Source organism: Psammomys obesus, unplaced genomic scaffold, assembly GCF_907164565.1.
Source record: "Psammomys obesus unplaced genomic scaffold, mPsaObe1.curated_primary_1811, whole genome shotgun sequence".
Lineage (NCBI taxonomy): Eukaryota > Metazoa > Chordata > Mammalia > Rodentia > Muridae > Psammomys > Psammomys obesus.
In genome coordinates this window covers 15,123,159-15,147,240 of record NW_026585504.1, presented here as the reverse complement: position 1 = coordinate 15,147,240, position 24,082 = coordinate 15,123,159, and the positions used below count along the sequence as shown (strand labels likewise).

Below are 24,082 nucleotides of genomic sequence, written 5' to 3'. Positions count from 1 at the left end.
ACACAGTACCACATAAAACGGTGTGTGGCAGTGCATGCCTGCAATCCCAGGACATGGAAGGAAAAAGAAGAGGGATCAGAAGTTCATTGCCATCCTTGCCAAACTTAGTGAGCTTGAAGCCGGACTGAGACATAAGAGATCTTATCTCAAAAACCAACCCAATAAATAAACCTCTAAAACCTAGAAATGCTGAAAATATAATTAAAAATTTACTAATTAATCAATGATTTAAGAAGAGATAATAGGAATGTAGTTGAATGGGAGATTATTTGCTTACTAACAAAAAGGCCCTAGGTACCACCAGCATTGCAAAAATTTTATTCAGTCACTTATTTTTAATTTTTAAATTCTTACTTCAACTTTTTAAATGAAAATGTTGCAAATAAAAGAATTCTCACCAAAAGTAACCAGACCCAAAGACAACTTTGAAAATTAAAAATAAGCCATCAGCAAGGCATGGTGGCACATGTCTGTAATCCCAGCACTCAGGGAGGCAGAGGCAAGTGGATCTCTGTGAGTTCAAGGCCAGCCTGGTCTACAGAGTGAATTCTAGGACAGCCAAGACTCTTGTTACACAGAGAAACCCAGTCTTAAAACAAACAAATAAACAAACAAACAAACAAACAAACAAAAAAGAACAATCCTAAAAGTTTTTTCTTTCAGTCAGTGATAAGAAAAACAATGCTGTTTTGGCTTAGGCTATTTATTGCTTTTGCTGTGGTGTGGGGGGGTTAAACCAGGTCTTCTGTGGAGAGCTGCTTGTCAAGCTGCTCTGTTATTGAGTTTTTCACTGAAAAACAAGTTTTCATCCTGGCCTTCACCTTGAGACAGAGCATGGATGTTTCACCAAGTTCCTTAAAACTTTTTTGTGTGACCTTGGACCATATCTGCTACAGGGAAGTAGTTTAAGAAAACAAGTTTGGCAGTTCCAGGAACTTCTTTCTTGTATTGATGTGACTGCTTTTTGCTTTGCCTATAAAAAAAAGCAACTGTGGAATAAACTCCTGGCTGCAGTCTTACTGACAGCCCTCTCAAGCTGATCCCATGTGTAGTGTGACTTGCTTTAATTATTTCAGTCCTCACTCCCCACTCAGGTACTGTTCGACTCTGTCTTCCCATGCTAGTCAAGAGCTTTACTACTGAGCTACATCTCCATGATCCCTGTTACAAAAAGAAAGGACTTGATGTATAAAAACTATTACACATTATGATGAAAACACTCTGTATTCCATTAGGCACTGACAGTATTATATCCATATTAACTGTTTTACTATATTTGTTTGGGGGGGGGTGTGTGAACATGTGTGGGTCCTCATGTGCCACGTTAAGTATGCAGAGATCAGGCAACTTGCTGGAGTTAGTTCTCTTCATCCACTATGTGGGTTTGAAGGTTCAAACTCAGATTATCAGGCTAGGTGGTTAAGTACCTTTACCTGCTGACCCATCTCAAAGGCCCCAACCCACAAATAATTTCTTAGAACAGAATTCAGGTATTTTATTTCTTCAAACATCTATATTTAATCTTCAATACTAATATATAATTAAACAGATACATTCACAACAAACATACTTAGCTGTTGCCTGTTCTTGCAAATGCAACTTTATTTTCTATACTGCCCATACCTGTCATCTGCTCTACATCTTACCATGAACTAGTGTTATACAGAACAACCATTCAGGTAAATGTGTAGCTATAAAAGGGATCCTCAGCTCTTGAGAACTTTTTATACGTTTAAACTGAAATATGAAGATGTCAGTCTGATGCAAGCTATGGACATGCAGTTATAATGACCCTCTGGACCAGATACATACCCTGTTCCGATGAGCATTGATTGATGCATAACGAACTGTCCCTCGAAAGCCTGCCACAGCACGAGGCTACAATAAAACATGCAATAATAAGAAATTAAATATCAAAACATTTAACACAGTTGAACATATGAAGCAAATGGTGGAATACTATTATCATAATAAAACATTGTTTATAGTAATTTTTATAGTGAAATAATTAAAAAACCCAGAACATGAAAATCTCTAAATTATAACTCTAAAACACTGATGTTTTAGTTGCTTTATTTTGGTCCTTTATCTGTATCTTTAATTTCTATTTATTTATTCATTCAATCATCTATCTATTTATTGAGTACACAGGTGCATATGTGATAGCAGGATGGGAGATGATGCATGCCACAGTACATATGGATGTCTTTGAAAATTGGTTCCTTCTTTCCACCATATAGGCCCTGAGGATTGAACTCAAGGCATCAAGCTTGATGACAAGTGCCTTTATGTGCTGAGCCATCTCACAAGTTTATCTATCTACATTTTAAAGTATGATGACATGATGGAAATCATGTTTGGGAGATGTAGCTCAATGACAACACAAGTACCTATTTGCCAGGCTTTCTGTTTTATACCAAAACACACACACACCTCTCAAATAGATGTGTTTATGAAATATACATAGCTCTGTACATTTTAAAAAAATCAAATGTAGGCCTTTAATCCCAGCACTTAGGGAGGCAGAGGCAGGTGGATCTCTGTGAGTTCAAGGCCAGCCTGGTCTACAAAGTGAGTCCATGACAGCCAAGGCTACACAGAGAAAACCTGTCTCAAAAAAACAGAAAGTAAAATGAAATAAAAAAATAAATAATCTAATGTTTTCACTGACCCAGGATCATGTCAAGTCCCAAAACATCATAGCATATACATTAATGTACAGGCACAAATATATATAGGAACATGAAGAATCACTATATAATCTAAGATGCCAATTTCACCATATCTTGGCTACTTTATTCAAACTTAATTTGAAAGAGGTTACAATTATACTTTACCTGCATAAACAATTTAAGTTAAATTTTAAGTTTTTGGATACTTAGTTATGATAGGTAACAGAGATGAAGCTAAACATGCTCACAGCCTCGGACACTGTAACACCAAATAAAGTCCAAATGCTATTTGGCTTACAAGACTTTGTGTTATCTTTCCTTCTCACAATAAATCTACTATAGTTTCTAGCAGGCATAAGGTTATTGTGTAATTCAAATGCTGATTTCTATACCTCCTCCCTAATATCTGGTTGCAATTCTTTTTCCCAGAATTTTCTGTATCAATATTGCATAAACACTGCTCCCCAATTGTTCCCTGATATGCCAATAAAACAGCTTACAGCCAATCGCTGAGCAGGCAAGAGAATAGGGCTGGACTTCCTGCCAGTCAGGGGAGGAGGAGTTAGAGGAGGAAGAAGAGGACTGAGCCAAGGGAGAGGTCAAGAAGACATCAAAGAGAGGAGCTGGAGCAAGAGGCTACAGGGGGCAAGTATCTCTGGGGTGTATGCTGGAAGGAAGCCAAATTAGCTTAGAGGGCTAATAACTGCTCAGTTACTGTGTTGTGACGCTTATTATTAAATAAATATAAAAGAGTCTCAATTATTTGTTAAGAGAGCAGCTGTTAAACTGTTAAGGTTAAGAGTGAAACTGAGAAACAAACACAGTTTTATAAGAACAACAGTTTCTTCTATCACCAGCTTTTTTCTAGCTCAAAACTTTATGCTTGCTCTTCTTCAGACTGTCACCTCGATTCATGCTTCCTATGGCTAGCTCTTATCACTAAAGCCTCAACTTAGACAAGATACCTACTCAGAAGTACTAATTGCCTTACTTGCCTGCAATGCTTTTCAAAAGCCCAAGTCAGTTCATTTGTACATTTACCACCTATTGGTTTACATTATTTACTGTCTAGCTTTATTCCATACATCCTGGGAGAGTAAGATCTTGCTCATTTTATAAACACAGAAATTATCAAATACAAAATATAGAAGAAAACTTCATTGAAAAAAATCAGGCAGAGAATAATTATCACTTAAGATAATAAACCTATGGATCTATGGCACAGGAGAAGGAGCTGTGACAATTATGTTAAAAATTTTATGGGAATCTGTTCAGTAAGATTGTAGCCATGAATATCACAAACCTAAAGAAGTAGATGCTTAAACACAATAAGTTTTCTCTAGACATGACCAGAGAAGAACCTCTTGTGGCACATCACGGCAAGATGTCAAATGTCCAAAGCATTATGCTCAGCTGTGGTTTTCTGAGATGCTCTCCATCTGCTGTGAAGAGATGCTTCTTTGATGATGGGTGGTAGCTACACTTATGTGTGGGTCTAAAGATAAGATTTTGAATACAGAAAGGAGTGATGCTGGTCTAGCAAAGTGGTGGTAGTAAATTCTTTAAGGTATACAACCTCTCTAGCCCAGCAAACTGACTAAGTTTCCAGTGCTGGGCATGACTTCCCTCTTGTTAAAAGGGCCTTAACTCCAATGAGGCAGCTGTTGCTTGCCACTAACACACGAGTGCCTGTTTTCATACCTTTATGCATGTCTTGCCATGATGGTAGGTGTGGTTCAAGGTGTTGCAGCTGGGGAGAACAGTTTGACTGTTTCCCTCCCATGGGAGCTTGTATTGTATTTTCTGGAGCCATGAAAGCTAGACCAGAGATTAACAGATCGTTGGGGTCCCTGCCCCATTGGATACATCTACATTACAGCTTTTGCAATTATAGCTCATGGAATATCATAGAAGAATCAGAACACCAAGAATTTTGCTGTGAAACGGTTTCTCACAGAAATGGCTCCATGAACAAGACTGGAACAACATCATCATCAGTAGATATACTGATGTGGAATATGGGTATTTCACAGGGACCCACCCCTACGCAAAAAGCATAAGCAACTGCTGGCTGTTGAGAGGAGAATTAGCCTCTCCCAGGGAGGAGACCCCTTACTGGTTGTCCAAGGCAGAGTGGTCAGACCTGAAACCATATACACACAAACAACAGAACCAGACTCATATACATTTGTGCATACGTATGTTGCAGGACATTTAACCCCATTGTGAATGCTGAGATTGTGAACTGTAAAAAACCTGTTTCTTGTTTGGTATGGCTTGACCCTAACACACACCTTTAACCCAAGAGCTTTCTGTTTATTGTAAAGAGGTGGTTATGGTTTGGTTCAGCCCTAAATAAGGAAAGACAATAGTTCACCAGACAGCTTGGTCATTCGGTCCAAACTAACTAAGAAAGACTAAAGTTTTCTTCTTAAATTTAAAATGTTGTAAGTAAATTGAAAAGACTTTACAGTTCAAATTTGTTTTCTACATCTCTAAGAGTTGGTGTGATTTGGAGCCAAGATAAAATATTTGAGCAGGGCAATGGTAACCCATGCCCTTAATCCCAGCAGAGACAGGAGGATCTCTATAAATTAGTTGTTTTCTTTCTTTCTTTTTTAATTATATAACTGCAGATTTCCTGGGAGCAGAGTGGGAAGGGGAGGGAGAGAGAGAAGAGAAGCTCTCACACTATAAAGATAGAGAAAGAGACAGAGAGGAGAGCAAAGGATGGGGGAAGAGGGATAGGAAAGGCAGAGAGAAAGGAATGAAAGGAATGGGGGAGAGGAAAGGGCAAAAGGGGCAAGAGGAACCAAATGTCTTATATAGTGAAGGCCTCTGGAGGAGGGGAAGCCCCGCCCCTATGTAGAGGGCAGGGTGTGCCAGTCACGCCCTGCAGTAGCTAGGGACCTAACCTCCCAGCCTTTTGCTGATAATACATGGATAATGGGCAAAGAATCTTCTTTGGCTACTTCTAGCTGACACTGGAGGCAATGATTCTGGGGGTGGGGCAAAAGTCTGGAAAAAGTCGGCCAAGTCCCAAGAGCAGGCTGTTGTTATTTCCAGGATCTGCCAGACCACCTCCAGCTAGGAAACTGCAAGCCTAGCTGGAGCAGTTTGTGAAGTTTAGACTGGAACACCTGAGCTCTGGATGCAGCTTTTGAGGAAACAGGATATGTTAGGGGCAAAAGATAAAGTTAAGGAGTTCAGGGAGAGAAAATTTTTTCTTAGTTGTATTTTTGAAACTTTTGGGCTCATGGACTTTTAGACCCATGCTCTTGGTAGTTGGGGGAGGGGAGTCCTAAAACCAGGGGAGGAATCCTGACCTCAGGAATAGGGAGGCTGGAAAACAGGCTGTTGATTGGCAGTTATTATCTGGAGGGTGGTGACCTGTGGATTCCAGTAGATCTCCCGATGCTTACAAGAATCTTTGTAAGTTTACAAAAAGATGAATGACAAGCACAAAGTTGGATCAAGCAGAGAGGAAGGTAGGAGAAAATTGGTCCCCACATGGCTCAGAGTCACCTGGCTGGCACTCAACTTCTTTCCTGTTTAAAGATGATCAAATCAGAATAGGTGGAGAACAATGAGGTATAGGGAGTGGCCCCAGAAGTCCAGCTCAGAGGGCTCAACTTCCCTTGAGTCACAGGCACCAGATGTTTGATTAAAACAGAAATGAGTTAACAGCGAGATGAAGCCATATTATATAACCACAGATTTATTGGGAGCAGCGTGGGAGAAGAGGAAGGGAGAGGGAAAAGAGAGAAAGAGGGGAGAGAGGACAGACATAGAAAGAGACAGAGAGGAAAGCAGAGGAGAGGGGGGTTAGGAGGGTGAGGAAGGGCAGAGAGGAAAGGGCAAGAGCAAAAACTAAATTCTAGAGTTACAATGAACAGGGTGGAGATGGTTCGCACCTTTCACCCCAGCACTTGGCAGTCAGGGCAGGCACATAAAAACTACAATGATGTAAATTTAAAAGCCACTTGCAAATGGCAGGCTGAAATTCAAAAGGAATGTACTTTGTAATCTAAAAATAAATACACTTATCTGGGTGTGGTGGCCTGCGGCTGTAATCCCAGCTCTCAGAGAGGCAGAGGCAGGAGGATCACTGTGAGTTCGAGACCAGCCTGATCTACACAGTGAGTCCAGGACAGCCAAGCTACACAGAGAAACCCTGCCTCGGAAATAATAAATAAATAAATAGGTGTGTGTGTGTGTGTGTGTGTGTGTGTGTGTGTGTGTGTGTGTGAAGATTTATTTGGTTTTAAAATTTAAAAAGAATTTTTAAAATTTCATTTGAAAGATAATACTCTTTGTATTGCCATTTTTTTTTTTAACCCTAGGAACGACATAACCAGCCAAAAAAGGAAACCCCCAGAGTTAGGGCTGAGGCAGGGTTTTGCTTTTCTCTTTCTAGAAGAAAAGCATACAACTAAGCAGTGTGGAAACCACTGGATAAATGAAACATCTGAAGAAAACGGACCAGACACCAAAGAAGACAAGTGCCCCAAATGATCTGGTCTCACCTCAGAAAGAATGACCAACATCAAGAAAACAAAGATAACACAGGCTGGCAAGTCTGTGGAGAAAAAGGAGCCCTTATCTACTGATGGTGGGAATGTAAACTATTACGCCACTGTAGAAGTCTGTTTACATGCTTCCTCCAAAACTAAAATCACAAGTACCATAGGACCCAGCTAATTCACTCTTAGGCATATATCCAAAAGACTCTATATGTTCCTCATGTTCCTCAGTCTGGCCTTGAAATCACCTTGTAGCAGAGAATGACCTCAAACTTCTGATCACATCCCATGTGCTGGATCACTACCATCCCTGGCTTAAACAACGATGATCTACTATGGAAGTTATCAACGGTTACTTCTCAGTAATACCCACCAGGAACGACAACTCTACCATCCCTTCTGAAGAACTTTCTTCACTTGGCTCCCAAGAGACTATTGCTCTATTGATTTTCCCTTTTCAAAACTGATACTACTTCTCATTAGTCTGGGCTGGCCCACGGTTCTTCCCCGTCCACCCCAACATTGCTCAAAGTATCCCAGTGGCTCAGACCAACACTTCCTTCCTAGTCTAGTCATACCTTCTTCCTAGGTAACCTTTAACTAGTTCTGGTTTTTGTTTTCCTTTAAAAAATGCTTGCCCCCACTTCAGGATACCAACGATTGAACATAGGTCTTCAGACATGCTTTATCTGCAGGTTATAGCCTAGCCTTCGTTTCCAGTTTTTGAGATAAGGTCTCACTGGGTTGACCACACTAACCTTGAGTTTACTCTGTAGTCCAGGCAGGTTTTGAATTTTGAGTTTCTTCTCCCTCAACCTTCTATGGAACTATAGGCCACAGCCACCAGGTCCAATTAAACAAATTTAATCTATTCTTTTTACTTAGTTTTGTTTCTAGATAGCCTCACAGCTTTGCTCTCATATTGTATTTAATTGCTGATACAGTATCTCCTTGGAGGTCTTTTCTCTGTAATCTACACCTCTAGAATTGTTTCTGGCCTCTGCCCATTTCTGTTAACACACAGAACTCTTTGGGTTACCACTGCACAAAATTGCTTATTTAGGCCAGGAAATGTCATGAATGTCTTCCATCTCAGCATTATAGAGGCCTAGGAGGCAGAAGAAAAAGACCAAGTTTGGACAAGACAAGGCTATATAAAACTGGTCTCAAAAATAAATAAAATTTCTTATCTGTGTGTCATGCTTCATTTCTACTAAAAGAACCTCAACAAGGCTTTTGAATTTGTATGCTTATTTACTGTGGCTGCCCCAGCACCTGGATTTATGCTTTACGTATAATATGTGCTCATTAAATATGTTTTATGAGTAAACCAACAATACCTGATAATGTTCTAGAAACCAAACATCTAATATCTGAAAATGGAACTCACAATGTGTATTCAAGTCTGACAGATTCTAAGTTGATTATCTGCCTTCTAATATTAATGCAAGCCATCACCACATAGTGATCTACACAGTGAGTTCTAGGACAGCCTGGGCTACGAAGTGAGACCATGACTCAAAATTACTCCAAAAGGAAAAAAGAAATTCTCATATCCCTAGACTTTAATTATAATTTGCATGTATGTATAACTGGTTTGCAGTTGGCTCAATCAAAATCAAAATGTTTTAACTTTTATACAATAGTTAACCTGATAGAAATGAAAATCATAAAGAAAGACCAAGTTTAAACAAACTAAAAGTTTAAACAGAAAAGTCAGCAAAACAATACAGAGAATTGCCCATTTCCCAGTGAAGTTGGTAAACAATTAAAAACAAAATAAACGTGTAAGACTTGAAATAGTTTTAAAGACAAACAAATGAAATATTTTCAAGAAAATTTGTGAACATCCAATAAGCAAAGTAAAGGCCTATGTTATCCAAACCAAGACCACTGTCCCCATCACCAAGCCTGACTAAAGTGACTCCATTCCAAGCGGCTGCAGTCAGCAGCACATGGTTCACGTCCTTGACCAGGGCTCCAGTGCAGGACTGGAGGGCATTCCAGCTTGCCACAGTAGCCTACTGGTGAAGAGGAAGATGGGTGCCTGGTGCATGGCATCTCACATACTTTCTCCTGACACGATTCTAGCCAGATTCCTTGAAACCCTTTTCAAGTTGGCCTTGATTAGGTAGCATCTGTGTTTGTCTTCTCAAGACTAGTTTTGGCAAAAATCCTAAGAGTAAATTTAGTAAAAAACCCTCTACTTGGACATTTTTTTTTTCAAATCCCTTAACAGACGACCCCCCCACCAACGCATCTCCCATCTCACCACTGTGGTGTGCCTTCAGCATAACTCTTGCCATATACAAGTTCACCAGAGAAGAACTTCTTCCTATGTATCACAGAATATTTTGCTAATATATCACAAAGTTAAAACTCAAGTAAGTCCCCTACTGATTATGCACAGCTAACTCTAAATACTAGTTTCTTAATCTTCTAATTTTCTAATCTGGTTTCAATAAAAACAAACATCTTTTTTTTTTTTTTTAATTCACTGAGCTTCATCCTTCTAACATTCATTCTGATACATAATTAGCATTTATTTAAAATGATACAAGAAACAAGAGTTTAATTATCAAATATCAAATAGTAATGAAAAAGCTTACTGGTCTGACGTCACCACAGGAATTGGTAAATTGTCGGGCCAAGCCAAAATCAAGCATGAAACATTTCCTACATGTACTAGGAAAGCGTCCCATGGCGAAATTTGACTAGAAAAAAATAACAATGGAAAATACATATTGTTACAATACTCAGACTGCCTACATTTTATCCCGCATGAATTCTTCTAGTTTACAGTGAGTTTCAGATACACTACTTTAAGTCTATAATTTTTACTAGACGTTATTATATAATTAAGTTGTTGGTTCTACCTCTCAAGGGAAAATAAAAGCTTTTCATAGTTGAGTGTTCTTGTAAATATAACTAGTGACTTGTTGTTAATATCTACCATCAGTGAAATTAAGCAAAAATTAATATAAATGTTTGTATAAGTTACATATAATAATGACTTAATTAAATTCAAAACTAGATTCCTTGAAATTCTAGTCTAAGTTATTGTTTACATGACAACCCAACCTCCTAAACAAGGAAAACTAGGGGTGGGGGAAAATACATATAAACTTAAAAGAATTTTTATCACTTCTCAATCTTTTATTTAAGTATAAGGGCTGGTCATGATGGTACACACTTTTAATTCCAATACTAAAGGCAGAGGCCAGCTGATCTCTGTGAGTTCAAGGTCAGACTGGTCTATAAAGCAAGTCACAGTGTAACCCTGTCTTAATAAATAAGCAAATAAAATAAAATAATTTTCTATAAGCATCATAAAGCTGAATTGCACTAAAATTAAAAGCACAATTTAGGGAAACATTCCAAAATAGAACTAAGGAAAAAAAATTTACACTTTCTCTTAAAAAAACAAAAACAAAAAACAAAACCCAGTGTAGCCAGATGTGATGGCATATACCTTTAATTCCAGCAATCGGGAATCAGAGACAAGAGAACCATTTTAAGGCCATCCTAAGCTATAAAGCAATTTGGAGGTCAGCCTTAGTTAAATAATTCCCTGTCTCAAAACAAAACAGCCCCCAAACCTAAATTCTATGTAATTTGTCAAATAACTGCAAATCTAGAAAGGTAAATATGCAAATAAGGAAATTTGTAAAGGTAAAATATGAGCTATTACATCATTGTTTGCTTTTTAAAAAAGTATTTTATTTAGGAGCTTTCTGATGGAAAGTTAGGTTTCTCAAATAATGACAGAGAAGGGCACTGAATGACAATAAAATGTAACTGTAAAGATGACTCTACATTGACAAGCTGGTTCAATCTCCCCATACAATAACTGCTCTAAAATAAATCACTTAATCATAGTTTTATTTAAATGTAATATTAATTAATAACCAGTTCCTATTTTCAGAAGGTTCTAATTCAAGAGGAACCCACTTTGAAAAAATTTAATTACCATTTTCCTGTAAATCAACTTTAGAGGGGAGGTAAGAACAGGTGGCTGTAATCTTCAAATTACACCAACAGTCAATTTTCAAATGCACTGATATCAATTACATTTATAAATGTGGGATATCAGAGATGGGTCATCTTCCCTTATGAAGTATAAAATACCAGATAAATAGGAAAGAAAAGAAAAATTGTATTTCCACAGTAGCTCTTAGGAGAAGAGAAAGGTCTTTCACAGTTGATTATTTCTAGTGAATACAACTGGTGACCTAAGAAAATGAACAACTGCTATCAGGAAACACAGAATTCACATTAATGATTTGCATGTAAGGCTGAATAATTAGCAATGTTGACACATCTAATAATGACTGACAAGCATAGAACTTGTGATTGTGAATGTGGGGACCAGAAAACAAATCTTAGGTGGTTTTCCTTACGCAGGCCAGGGTTGGTGGGCCAATTGATTCCTAAAGATCCCATTTCTCCTGGTTAGCACCACCATGGCCATTAAAAAAAAAAAAAAAAAAAAAAAAGGTACCCAGGATCTAACTCAGGTCTCAAGTCCTCAGTACTTTAAATGACTGAGCCATCTTCTAGCCCCCAAACATAACTTTTGTTTTGTTTTGTTTTGTTTTTTCAAGAAAGGGTTTCTCTGTGTAACAGCCCTGGCTGTCCTGGACTCACTTGTAGACCAGGGTAGTCTTGAACTCACAGAGGTCCTCGTGCCTCTGTCTCCTGAGTGCTGAGATTGAAGGCGTGTGCCACTGTGCCTTTCATGGCTGCATAAAATATTTTTAATTTAGTTAGTAAGCAACATTTCTTACTATGATAAAACTATTGAAAATAGCTGTTGTATACTTTTAGGGCATTACAGAAATAAAAATATTGTTTGGAGTTAACTACAACAAATACAGAAAATTACCTTTACCGTACATTCTGAATTCTCCTAACATGAGAAGCATCGAACAATAGCCTTCTGTGCTTGGAACAGAAAGGGCTCCTACCGGTTTGATGTCTCTGTGAAGAAATCCCACAGAATGTATGCTCTCAATAGACTCCAGAATCTGTCTCCCAAGACGAAGAGTAGTGCTAATCGTGAATGTGCCCCGGGACTGGCTACGTCGAAGATCTGCCAGATTCCGACCCTGTAGAATCAGATAAGCACTTTAAAATATAGTCCTAATATTGTGATAAGACTTGAAAATTGTCTATTTACTATATCGCCACATCATAAAATCCTTTGACACAGTAAGGCTCTTGCCTAAGTTGTGATCCTCTAACAATCGAATGACCAGAATGTTCCATGCTTAAGAACAAGCATTTTCTGTAAAATGATGTCTGTCTCTTTCTCTTTGTGTGCATGACTGTGGATGCCCTTGGAAACCATAAGATGACAACTGATCTCCTGGAGATGGAGTTAAAGATGGCAGTGAGCTGCTCAACATGGGTGCTGGAAGCTGAACTCCAGTCCTCTGAAAGAACAGCCAGAGCTCTTAGCCACTGAGCCATCTCTCTAGCACTAAGAATAAGCAAGCTCTTAGTAATCACGTTTCTAAGTCATGACATTTTTCTTTATCCTTGCTATTCTAACAAAACATAAACAAACTTGATTCGTCTTCCTCTTTCTGCTTTTTCTTTTCTTTTCTCCCCACCCCCCTCTTCAAAGATTTATTTATTTATTTAATGTATATGAGTACTCATATCCTCATATACACTGGCATGCCAGAAGAGGGCATCAGATATATTTCTTATATAACTATTTCTGGCAAACTTCCATTTTTGTATGATTATTTTCTGTCAATATGGCCTGAAGACTGGAGGCAAGTGTCCTTGCCTTAGTCTTTGCATACGTGTCTGAAACATCTGCTTGCCTGTCAGTCTGTGTGCTAGTGAATGAAGTCTGGTATATATAGTTAAACTTCTCATATTCTCTTCAACCTGGCAGGCTCCTGTGACCCTCTCTTGTCCTTGACCTCAAAGCTCAGGCCTCACAAATATGATATGGCAAACACTTAGCTAGCAAAGCTCCAGATGAAAACAATACATATGCCATTCATAACTGCATTTAATCCTCATGGCACCCTAAAAAGTTGTTCCTTCTCCTGCCTTACCAACCAAAAAACAGGTTTCTGGTATGTAAACCTGTTTTTCATATCTGAGTTCGACTCCAAAGTGTTCTTTTTTCCTGTGGTACTTTTCTCAGTGTTCTTCCACCAAGGAGACACTTTCTTTTCTTAAGTCATGCACTAGTCCTGAGAAAGAAAGCAAGGCTCAGCATCCTCTACAACGTGTCAGTGAAAAAGCACTGCAATTTTTTTTTTCTGGTCTTATTTGGGGCGGGGGGGGGGGATTTCTTATGTAGTCTAGGATGGCCTTGAAATAGTTAGTCAAAGATCATCTTGAACACCTGATCCTCCTGCCTATATTTCCCAAGAACTCTGACTAGAGCATAAGCTATTATGCTCAACTTAAAAAAAAAAAATAAAAACTTTGATTGGTAAAACTACACCTCAGGTAATACTGTGATTTAACTGATAAACACCCACTACTATCATAAGAACAACTCAATAAGGAATCAATTAATTTGATTAATGATATTAGTAATTATTTGAATGTCATAAAATGTAACTTTTATGTGTCAAATGGTGAATGAACATAATGTTTCATACCTGTAATTTTAGCATTTTTCATTGGTTATTGAGACTGGTTTTATGTAGCCCAGGATGGACTGGATCTTGCTATATAGCAGAGGGCTGACTTTAAATTCTTTTTGTTTGTTTTGTTCTGTTTTGTTTTGTTTTTGAGACAGATATATATATATATATATATATATATATATATATATATATATATATATATTGTTTGTTCTGGAACTTGTCATGTTGACTTTGCATTCTTAGCCTTCTGCCTCCACCTCTTGAGTTTAGAAATTTAAGGAGTGTACCATCACACAGTTAGTTTCAACATTAGGAAGACAAGCTAAGGCCAGCCTGCACTACAAAGTGAGCTCTGTGCTAGTGTAAGCTACAGAATGAGATCCCAACTCATAACAGCAACAACATACACATACCAGAAAAAAATTCCAGCAAAATCTGAGATGATAAATACAAGGCTGACATGAGAATAATGGGGATAAAAGTTGCTCTTCTTTTATAAAAAGGGACCTTACCATATAATAATATGCAAAAAAATTAAAGCCTATAATTCTCTCAAGTAATTCTATAAATTTAACAAAAACAAACTACAAATGTTTGTTTTGTTTTGTTTTTTTGAGTAATAAAAATGTATAAGGCCAGGAATAGTGCCACATACCTATAATTCTCATACTTGGGAGTCAGAGATTATTGCCAAAAAATTGAGGCAACCTAGTCTACAGAGTAAGTTCTAGGCCAGATAGGGCTATATAGCAAGATACAGTCACAAATACAAAATTAAAATTAGAAAAAGAGAGCGAGAGAACGGGGGGGGTAGAAAGAGACAGAGGTGAGGGTACAGGGAGGAAAAGGAGGTCTAAAAGGGAGTGGGAAGGATATCTAAGAATGGGTAGCATATCTAAATGGAGAAAGTAATACAGTGATTTCCTAGAGTAAGAAGAAATTAAGCAGGCATGGTAGCTGGTAATGCTCACACCTGTAATCTCAGTACTTGAGAGGTGGAAGGCCTGAGGAAGACTATGTTAGGGCAGGTCTAGGGAACATGCTGAGTGCAAGGCCAGCCTGGCTACATGAGAGCCTACCTTAAAGAAACAAAAACAAAAACCCTCACAAAAATAATATAAAAACAGAAAAAAATAACTATCAATTCACTGCCAATATATTTTCATAGATAATATGGCTCCTCAAACAACCCTTTATTTTCATGTAAATTCCAATGATATCATTTCATCTATATATATTAAAAAGTACGTATGACCAATGAAATAAAATATATAAGGTGATTAATACATCTACTATTATAAATTTGACTTAGAAACATCAATATGCACCAAAACATACTTCTTCTCCTAAGATTGGGACTTTTTTGTTTTTGTTTTTGAATCAGGGTTTCTCTGTGTAGGCCAAGATGCTCTGGAACTCACTATGTAGTCCAGGCTGGCCTCAAACTCTGAGATCTGCCAACCTCTACCTAAGAAGTTCTGGAATTAAAGGTGTACACCACCAATGCCTGGCTAAACTGGACTCCTTAAACCTATCTTCTAAAAAAAAAAGAAAGAGAGAGAGAGAGAGAGAGAGAGAGAGAGAAGAAAGAAAGAAAGAAAGAAAGAAAGAAAGAAAGAAAGAAAGAAAGAAAGAAATCCCAATGAAATAGATACTATAACATCTGGATCATCATCTCTAAATAGCACCTCCCATTAAAAGGAACCAGGGCTGAATGGAAGGGATGGCCAGCGTACTGGAGAATGATCACAGTATACAATGTTCTATCACAAAATAAGGGTGCGTCAAAAATTCCTACTTAGCTGGGCACAGTGGCGCATACCTGTAATCCTAGCATTTGGGGAGGCAGAGGTAGATACTGGGGGACTGTGTCTCAAAACAAAACAAAACAAAACAAAACAAAACCTAACTGAAAACAAATGTGTGTTGTCACTTTTTAAAAAGACTTACATATTGTAGTTAAAGAAAAAAAAAAAAAAGCCTGTCAATTCCAAGTATATATTGATATAACTGACGTTTCCAGATAAAAGATGCCTTGAATTTGCTTTAAATTAATCTGGGAAGGAAAAGAGAAAACACCTGAAGGATATTGGTCACATTTGGTTACTGAAATGGAGTGACAATTAAATGTATGTTTATATTATTATTCTAATATGTGTGTTTAATATTTTCCACACAAAAGGTAAAAAACCAACAGCTCTTATGTTAGGCAATCTAGATCTATGACATATTTTTCTGCCTCCCCCTAGGACATATTAAACTGTTACAAAGATGCCATGTTAAGTCTCACTGGTAACAATATGAGGTCTGGTCATGGTCTACTAACAGAGCTGAGGAAAAAAAATGTGTGCACCTCAAACTTGTAAGATTTTAAGACTTACTTTTATCGTAAATAGCTTAAAATCTCTAAATTGGAATTAGTTATTCCTTCAAAATTAAGGCTAATACTATGTAATTGATTCAACAAAGGGAAGACAATGAAGCTAATTTAAGAATAAAACACTTAAGATTCTTAGAAGAAATTAGGAATAGAGTGGGGAGGTAGGTCTGAGAACTTAAACTTTATCTGATATACTGAAGACACCTAGGAGCTTTTACCTTTCACATGGCAGGTAAGATATACTCTAGCAGTTATATGAGCTTTAGTCTCATCCCAAATTAAGTCAACCATAAGTGTGGGGTCGGGTTTAATGGTGGGTTAACTTTATGACAGGAAAGAGTGTTGTTTTTAAACAAGATTCCAGATATTTGATTTTACCAATAAAAACTCAGGAGCCAGATACTGGGACAAGAGCCTGCTAGCTCTGAGAGGCAAAGCAAAGCAGCTTGCTGACCTTCCTACTGAGCTGATATCCTAGAAGGAAAAGCCCCTTCTCTTTCTCCACGCTGTCTTAAATACCCTTCAACTTAATGTCCCTCCTTTCTGTGTTCTCTTATATTCACTCTCTGTCAACTGGTTGCTAGCTCTACATCTTGACCTACGGTTGACTTTATTTAGCTCTTGTTTACAGAAATCTCTTGGGTTAAAGGTGTGTGCTAGGGCTGAGCCACAGCAAGAAACACAACAAGAAACAGGATTTTCCAACTCACAATCTCAGGTTTCACAATGTGATCAAATATCCTGCAACAACAACAAAATTACAGCACGCAGGTCAAATAGAAAGGCTCTTGGACCAGTCAACAGAAGCTTGCCCTAGTCACTGGCTACCTAGTATATACCAACCTCACAGTTCCCCAGCATTTTCAGAAAACTGATATTCAGGTAAGTGCAAGACTGTGTATATTCTAACAATGGAAGATTCCATAGATTCCATAATTGCATGTGAGTGTGCCAGTGAGATGGCTCAGCAGGCAGAGGCCCTTGCTGCCTAGTCCGACACCGAAATTTAATCCCTGAAAACTACATGATGGAAGAAGAGACTCAACTCCCACAAGTTGTCTTCTGGCCTCCACACACACACACCATGGCACATTCCTCCAACCCCCAATTAATTGATTTTAAAAAGGACCAAGGCAACACACAACTGTAATCTTAGAAATCATTAGGCCAAGGATGGAAGGTCCTGAATTTAAGGCCAATCTTACCTATATAGTGAGTTCAAAATATTCTTGTGCTACTCAGTGAGACCATGTTTTAAAAGGATAAATAGCAAATATAGTTTACAGAAAGGGTAAGTAACATCTTTAGGTCTAACTCAAATATTGAAAAATACTTGAGAAACAAACAAGCAAACAAAAAGCCTTCTGAAGAGAAGAGGAAACACTTAGGCCAGGGTTTACAAATTTAACTCCCTGTCATGTAAATAATGTGAAAGAAAATAATGGATCCAAATGTCCAAATTATGAGAATTGAAGATGCAGACAGTGTGGTGACCATGGTTTTAAACATGGAGGTGATTGTACTGTGCGTGTTCAGGAGCACAGGCACTATCGAGGAAAACGGAATGTCTTCCTGATTCTCCCTACTGTATCTCTTACACCCGTATTTTCTTTATCAACTCCTACTCTCTTAATCCAACCCCTCTCCTGTCCAAAGGGGAAGGAACAAATGTTATCTTGACAGAAAGAGAAATAGCATCCATTCTCCACTTCAACTAATGCTTAGATTTTAACATAGTGGCTGGTACTTGAGAGTGTGAGTGAAGCTCTGAAATGCCTGAGACAGGAAAAAGGAAAAGAACCCGGAAGGCAGGCTCACATTATAAACCACAATCCACTTTGAGATTAAATGCTATGGAAAATATGGCAACTAGTAAAGGGACAGGTAAACAAAAATAGATGATGTAACAATTTCATTTTTTGAAAAATCTACACCAAATCTAAATAAATTTCAATACATACAGTGTACAGCATCTGGATATGATAATAAGAATGCTGTCATTTTTTTTTATTCATACTGTAATAGGGTATTTTAAGACACATTTTCAAGGGAACATACCTGTAATTGCATGACCACGTAGTTGAAACGATCATTTCTCCCACAGCCAATAAATCTACAAACATGGTCTTTCCCTAGATGAAAAGAAAAAGAAAACAACGGAAAAGGATGAACTATGGCTTCTTATGAAAGTTAAAAGCTGGGTTTCTGTATAGTTTCATGATTTAATATAAACTATATAAAATGTGTCTTTGAGACCATAAGGAAGAGGAAATTTATATTATCTAGTTTTAACAGAGCAGGACCTGCTCTGTTTCTTGCATACTCAAATAAATGTTGAATGAGTAAGTAAAGAGACAAATTAATAAGGGAATAAATACAGGTGAGCTATCTTGAAAGGAAAATATTTTTATTTTTTTCACTTTAATATTTTGTACTTTTATTGTAGCATTGTAGTACCCTTTGTTTTTCTCTCTAAATTAATTAATTAATTAATTAATTTACTTATTTATTATGGTTTATTCACTTTGTAGCCCAGCTATAGCTCCCTCCCTCGTTCCCTCCCAATCCCACCCTCCCTCCCTCTTCTTCTATGCCTCTCCCCCAGTCCACTGATAGGGGAGGTCCTCCTCCCCTTCCATCTGACCCTAGACTATCAGGTCTCATCAGGACTGTCTACATTGTCCTCCTCTGTGGCCTGGCAAGGCTGCTCCCCCTCAGGGGGGGGTGATCAGAGAGCCAGCCACTGATTTCATGTCAGAGACAGTCCCTGTTCCCCTTACTAAGGCACCCACTTGGAGACTGAGCTCCCATGGGCTACATCTGTACAGGGGTTCTAGGAGAATATTTTTAAAGTCACTTAATATTACGCTGAGAAAATACCATAAGAACTATGTTAGACATACAAACACTGACTTTCACACACATTCTGACATACACTATTTACATTATTGCAGCAAATTACATGATCTTCAGTGCTTTTCAACCCAAGTTTAACATGTAAAACCCAAGGAAGTGCTTGCTGGGATAGAGGGACTGAGAAAAGCAGGAAGAATCTGGAGGTATCTCTTGATTTTAAAATGTATACTTCTGTTCCAAAAGAGGAGACACTTGCTCAACACAGAGCAGGGTAGAGCAGACGCAGACAGTGCTGGAGAAGCACTGAGGCACTACACGAAGTCTTGTGCTCCACAGAGAAGAATCTCAACTATATGTACAGGTCAGTGTTTTCCAACTGTGGCTACTCAACTCATCAAAACCACCTAGAAAACAAAGATTCCGAAATGACACACTACCTTACAATCTGTATAGGAAAGACAGAACTTTTCAAAATTCTATAAATGGACTGAGGACTGAGAGGGCAGAGGCATAAAGGCTTAAAGCCAGCTTCCATGGTATGAATTCAAGGCCAGTTTGTGCTAAATGGTGAAACTATCTCAAAAAAAGGGGGGGGGAGGGAGGGAGAGAGGGAAAAAGGAAGGAAGGAAGGAAGGAAGGAAGGGAAAGGAAGAAGGAAGGAATGAAGGAAGGAAAGAAGGAAAGAAAAAAGCAAGGAAGGAAGGAAGGAAGGAAGGAAAGAAGGAAAGAAGGAAAGAAAGAAGCAAGGAAGGAAGGAAGGAAGGAAAGAAAGAAGGAAAGAAAGAAGCAGTGTGAAAACAAAGAAAATTTAAAATACAAATCTGCAACTTAAAATATAAACCAGCATGAACAAAAATAAAGAGCCCTTCAAGAAAATACTTTTGCTGGGTGGTGGCACACGCCTTTAATCCCAGGACTTGGGAGGCAGAGGAAGGTGAGTTCCAAGACATCTAAGGCTATGCAGAGAAACCCTGATTTGAACAAACAAAGAAAAAAGAAAAAAAGCACCTTTAAGAATGCCATGACAGGAAGAAAAATTCCGAGACCAAGTTATCGCAGAAATGTCAAATTCTACAGAAGAGCTCGGCCATGGTTCAGGAGGTGGATCAATGGGGAAAGTGTGGGCTCTGCTAGTAAGGCTGAAGTTGGTCATCTCGGAGAGCTTATTTGCACTCTGTCTATGACGACAGACTCCCTTTTCTCAGCAGGATTCTAAAAGTCTCCCCTGATCTGGGTGACCCCAGAACTTGTAAGGAGCTAAGGAGCTTCACATAGCCATCAGGGCAGATTATAGGCCAGATCCTTCCCCGATAGGGAAACTGCTCTAGTAAGCATCTAGGAACTCCTAGAATACCCCACCCTGCTAAGGATCTTAGCCCAGCAGTGACCTTCGATTGTACTTGGAGATTCCACGCCCCAGTAGGATAATTAAATAATGCATTTTCCTTCTTGTGATAGGACCATTAAATATACATGACCTCCTGACTCAGCGAATCAAACAAATCCAACCTCGAAATCCCTCCTTGTTCCCAGTGTTTATATTGCCCTTGAATTTACACAAATAAAGATACAAGGTAAGCGCCTTTAGTCTGAGATTTGTCATTTATCCTCAGATGGGCCTTGTTTCACCTGGACTGCTTTGGCAGCAAGCCAACCAGGCACAGACTTTGGCCTCTTTTTTTGTTTCACACCGCTTTTTTGGCCTCTTTGGCCTCTGCCATGCTTTGTATAGCAGCTTAACTAAGAGCTTAACACTTTGTTATCACCATAGGCTTTGGAATGCCCAAGATTCCATTGCCACCATCGATCTCATGCTTAAAAAAAATAAATAAATAAAAATAAAAATAAAAAGAGCTAAACTAACACTCTGTGGAAAACCCTGGCTTAACATACCGAAAGCCTCACCCAAAATAACGTGCTCTAGTTGCCCCTGAGAGAAATGGAATCCACATTTCTCCTTCCAAAAGCTGAACTCCAGGACCCAGGCGAATGGAGGACAGTTGAGTACTTGCCACGTGTGCAGGAGAACCTGAATCTGGATCCTCAGAACCCACAAAAAGCCGTACGTGTCGATGCACACCTGTCTATGACTCAGAGCTGCAGAGCAGGACTGGGAGGACCCTGCTCTACAGGGAACGAGGCAACGAGCAACGGAGAAGGATGCCCAGTATCTTCTGCTGGTCTAGTTACAGGTGTGCATGGTGGGCATGGGCAAGCACACACATGCGCAAGCGCGCGCGCGCGCGCACACACACACACACACACGCACGCATGCGCGCGCGCACACACACACACACACACACACACACAAACGCACACGCACGACAATGGTTACTCATAAATAATTAGGCGGTCACTAGAGATGAAGGGGTAGAAGCCAATGTATAAAAGGTAAATGAGACACTGAGGACAGACAATCTTCGAAGCTTTGTTGTAAAAATGAAACAACAGTAACACACTAGAGGCTATAAAAAGATTAAAAGAAATTTCAGAAGTAATTTTTCCACTTAAGATAAAAATACAGTTGAGTCTTACTTTGTCTAATAATTTAACAACTTTGTTTGGTTTGGTTTTGGAGACAGGCCTTTGTTAGCCCAGGATGGCCTTGAAATCTCTATTCTCCTGCCTCAGATTCCTAAGTGCTGAGATTACAGGCATGCAATTTTTGTTTTGTTTTTAATCTGTGTTATCAGTTACCAGACTGATGATCAGTCAGCAATCTTTTCCTCAGCTTCAGTCACAAAAAAGTACAAAGCTTTAATTAATCTATCTGTTGTCATTACTTAGAGACTCCACTTTCACTGCTAGAAATATTCTAAAGTGAGTACAGTACTTGCTAGTATGCATGAAACTTGAGGATCTAGCCTTAACACTTAAAAAAAAATAAACTGTGGGATTACAGGAATGGACTACTGCACCCTGCGTTTGCAACATATACCTTACATCAAAGACATTTCAATCACATAAAAAGAAAACACAGTACTAGATGTAATTATTTTTCAAGATGCTCCTCTAAAATGCCTGTATTATGCTAAAACCCTTTGTCTCTTGCTATTAAAACCACCCTAATGTTTTTGTTGTTGCTGTTGTGTTTTGTCGTTGTTTTGTTTTGCTTTTGAGACAGGGTTTGTCTGTGTAGCCCTGGCTGGCCTGGAACTCACTCTAAACCAGGATTGCCTCAAACTCCGATCAACCTGCCTGTCTCCCTAGTGCTGGTGCGATCACCAGCAGCACCACACCACCACCTGACCCACTCTGATATATTTTGTTTGTGTGTTTGTCTAGCAGTATTGGGGGTTGAACCAACTCCCTTGTACATTCTAGGCAAGTATTCTGCCACTAAGATTAACGTCCCCCTCCCCGGCCTTTTGTTTTACTTTTCAACTTGAGGCAGTCTAAATGACTTGTCCAAGCTACTCCTGAACTTCTGATTCTACTATCTGCCTCCAGACCGCCAGGACTACAGACCTGCAGCATACACTTTGCCTGAATTGCCCTGCTTTAAAAAATAAAAACAAAGCCAGGAGTGGTGGTACACACCTGTAAACCTAGCACTTGGGGAGGCAGAGGCAGGCAGATCTCTGAGTTTGAGACCAGTCTGGTCTACAAAGCCAGTCCAGGACAGCCAAGGCCACACAGAGAAACCCTGTCTCAAGGTAAAAAAGAAAAAGAAATAGATTTAAATTTTTTTTCTTTCTTTTTTTTTTTTTTTTTTTTTTTATTGGTTTGGTTTTTTTAGACACGGTTTCTCTGTGTAGCCTTGGCTGCCCTGGACTCACTTAGTAGACCAGGCTGGCCTTGAACTCACAGAGATCAGCCTGCCTCTGCCTCCCTGAGTGCTAGGATTGCAGGCGTGCACCACTGTGCCCATCTAACTATTGATTCTTTATTAAGCCATCGAAACATGCCCAGTGGCAATTTTTTAGTACTTATCAATATATTTTTATTACTTTAGGTGATAATTTAATGAGTTCATTTCTCATACTTTATAGTATAGTATACTATTTCTTTTTATATGATTAACGAAACTATTTAATAAAGTTAGCTCAGTAAAAATGTACGTGTCTAGAGCAGCTACTATTTAATGACAATAGTAACTCTTCAGGTGACTTCTGTGGTTCCCAGTGAATGCTGAGGCTCAGAGAGAGTACAGGGAGCACATACTGTCCCAGGACCTAATGCAATACCTAATAAACAGTGAGACAATGTTTGCAAGGGAACAAATAAAGATAAATAATAGTTAATAAAATATATATAATATGCAAGCATTTGTTCCATTTTATATGTTTTCATGCATTCAATTCTCACAATAAAACCAGCATTTTCTTTGTTTTTCAGGTACAGAAGTGGAGGATTGGTGAGGCTAATTACTTAGTCCAAAATCATACAGCTAGAAAATGATGGTGTGATTTCATACCAAAGCTTTTATTCTTTTTAAAAATTATTATACTTATTTATGCACTGATTTATTGGAGGTGTGTGTGTGAGTATGCTAGGCACTCAGGTAGAGGTCAGAAGACAACTTAAGGCAGTCAGTTCTCTTTCGATCTTCTGGGTCCCGGAGATGAAACTCAGGTTGTAAGGCTTGGTGGCAAGAATCTTTACCAGCTGAGCCACCCTGCTGGCTCGAACCTTTATTTTTAACCATTATGTAAAAAACACTGCAACAGATTTAAAACTCAGACATCTTGTAATAAATATGAAAGCAAATGATGGTCTGGTGGTGCAGGTACCCGAGAGGAAACAGAGAAGAACGCCAAGTGTAAGACCTGCCTAGGCTTCAAAGAGAGAGAGACCACGGCTCAAAACACAAAGTACAAAGAGGGCTGTGGGGGCACAGCTCAGGGATAAAGCATTTGCCTAGTGCGCACAGGCTGGAGGTTCAACACCCAGTACCTCCCCCACATAAATCAATATCGAAACTACACAGGAACACAAAGACAAGAAGATCTATTCTATATACAGCCAAGCACTAGAACTAAGTATTAAGACTACAAGGTGAATTAAGTTCCCTGCCCTTAAGTTCACAGG

General features: G+C 38.8%; 1 protein-coding gene across 1 annotated transcript in view; it reads right to left on the bottom strand.

The window, feature by feature from the left end:
- The window catches only part of Ttbk2 (tau tubulin kinase 2), a 97,537-nt gene that overhangs the window by 31,670 nt on the left and 41,785 nt on the right, over nt 1-24,082 (bottom strand). The window contains exons 4-7 of the mRNA XM_055629173.1: nt 18,254-18,327; nt 12,163-12,303; nt 9,805-9,909; nt 1,813-1,878 (exon numbers count right to left, since the gene is read on the bottom strand). Coding sequence (XP_055485148.1) covers nt 1,813-1,878; nt 9,805-9,909; nt 12,163-12,303; nt 18,254-18,327 — 386 coding nt within the window. The remainder of the gene's footprint in view (nt 1-1,812; nt 1,879-9,804; nt 9,910-12,162; nt 12,304-18,253; nt 18,328-24,082) is intronic.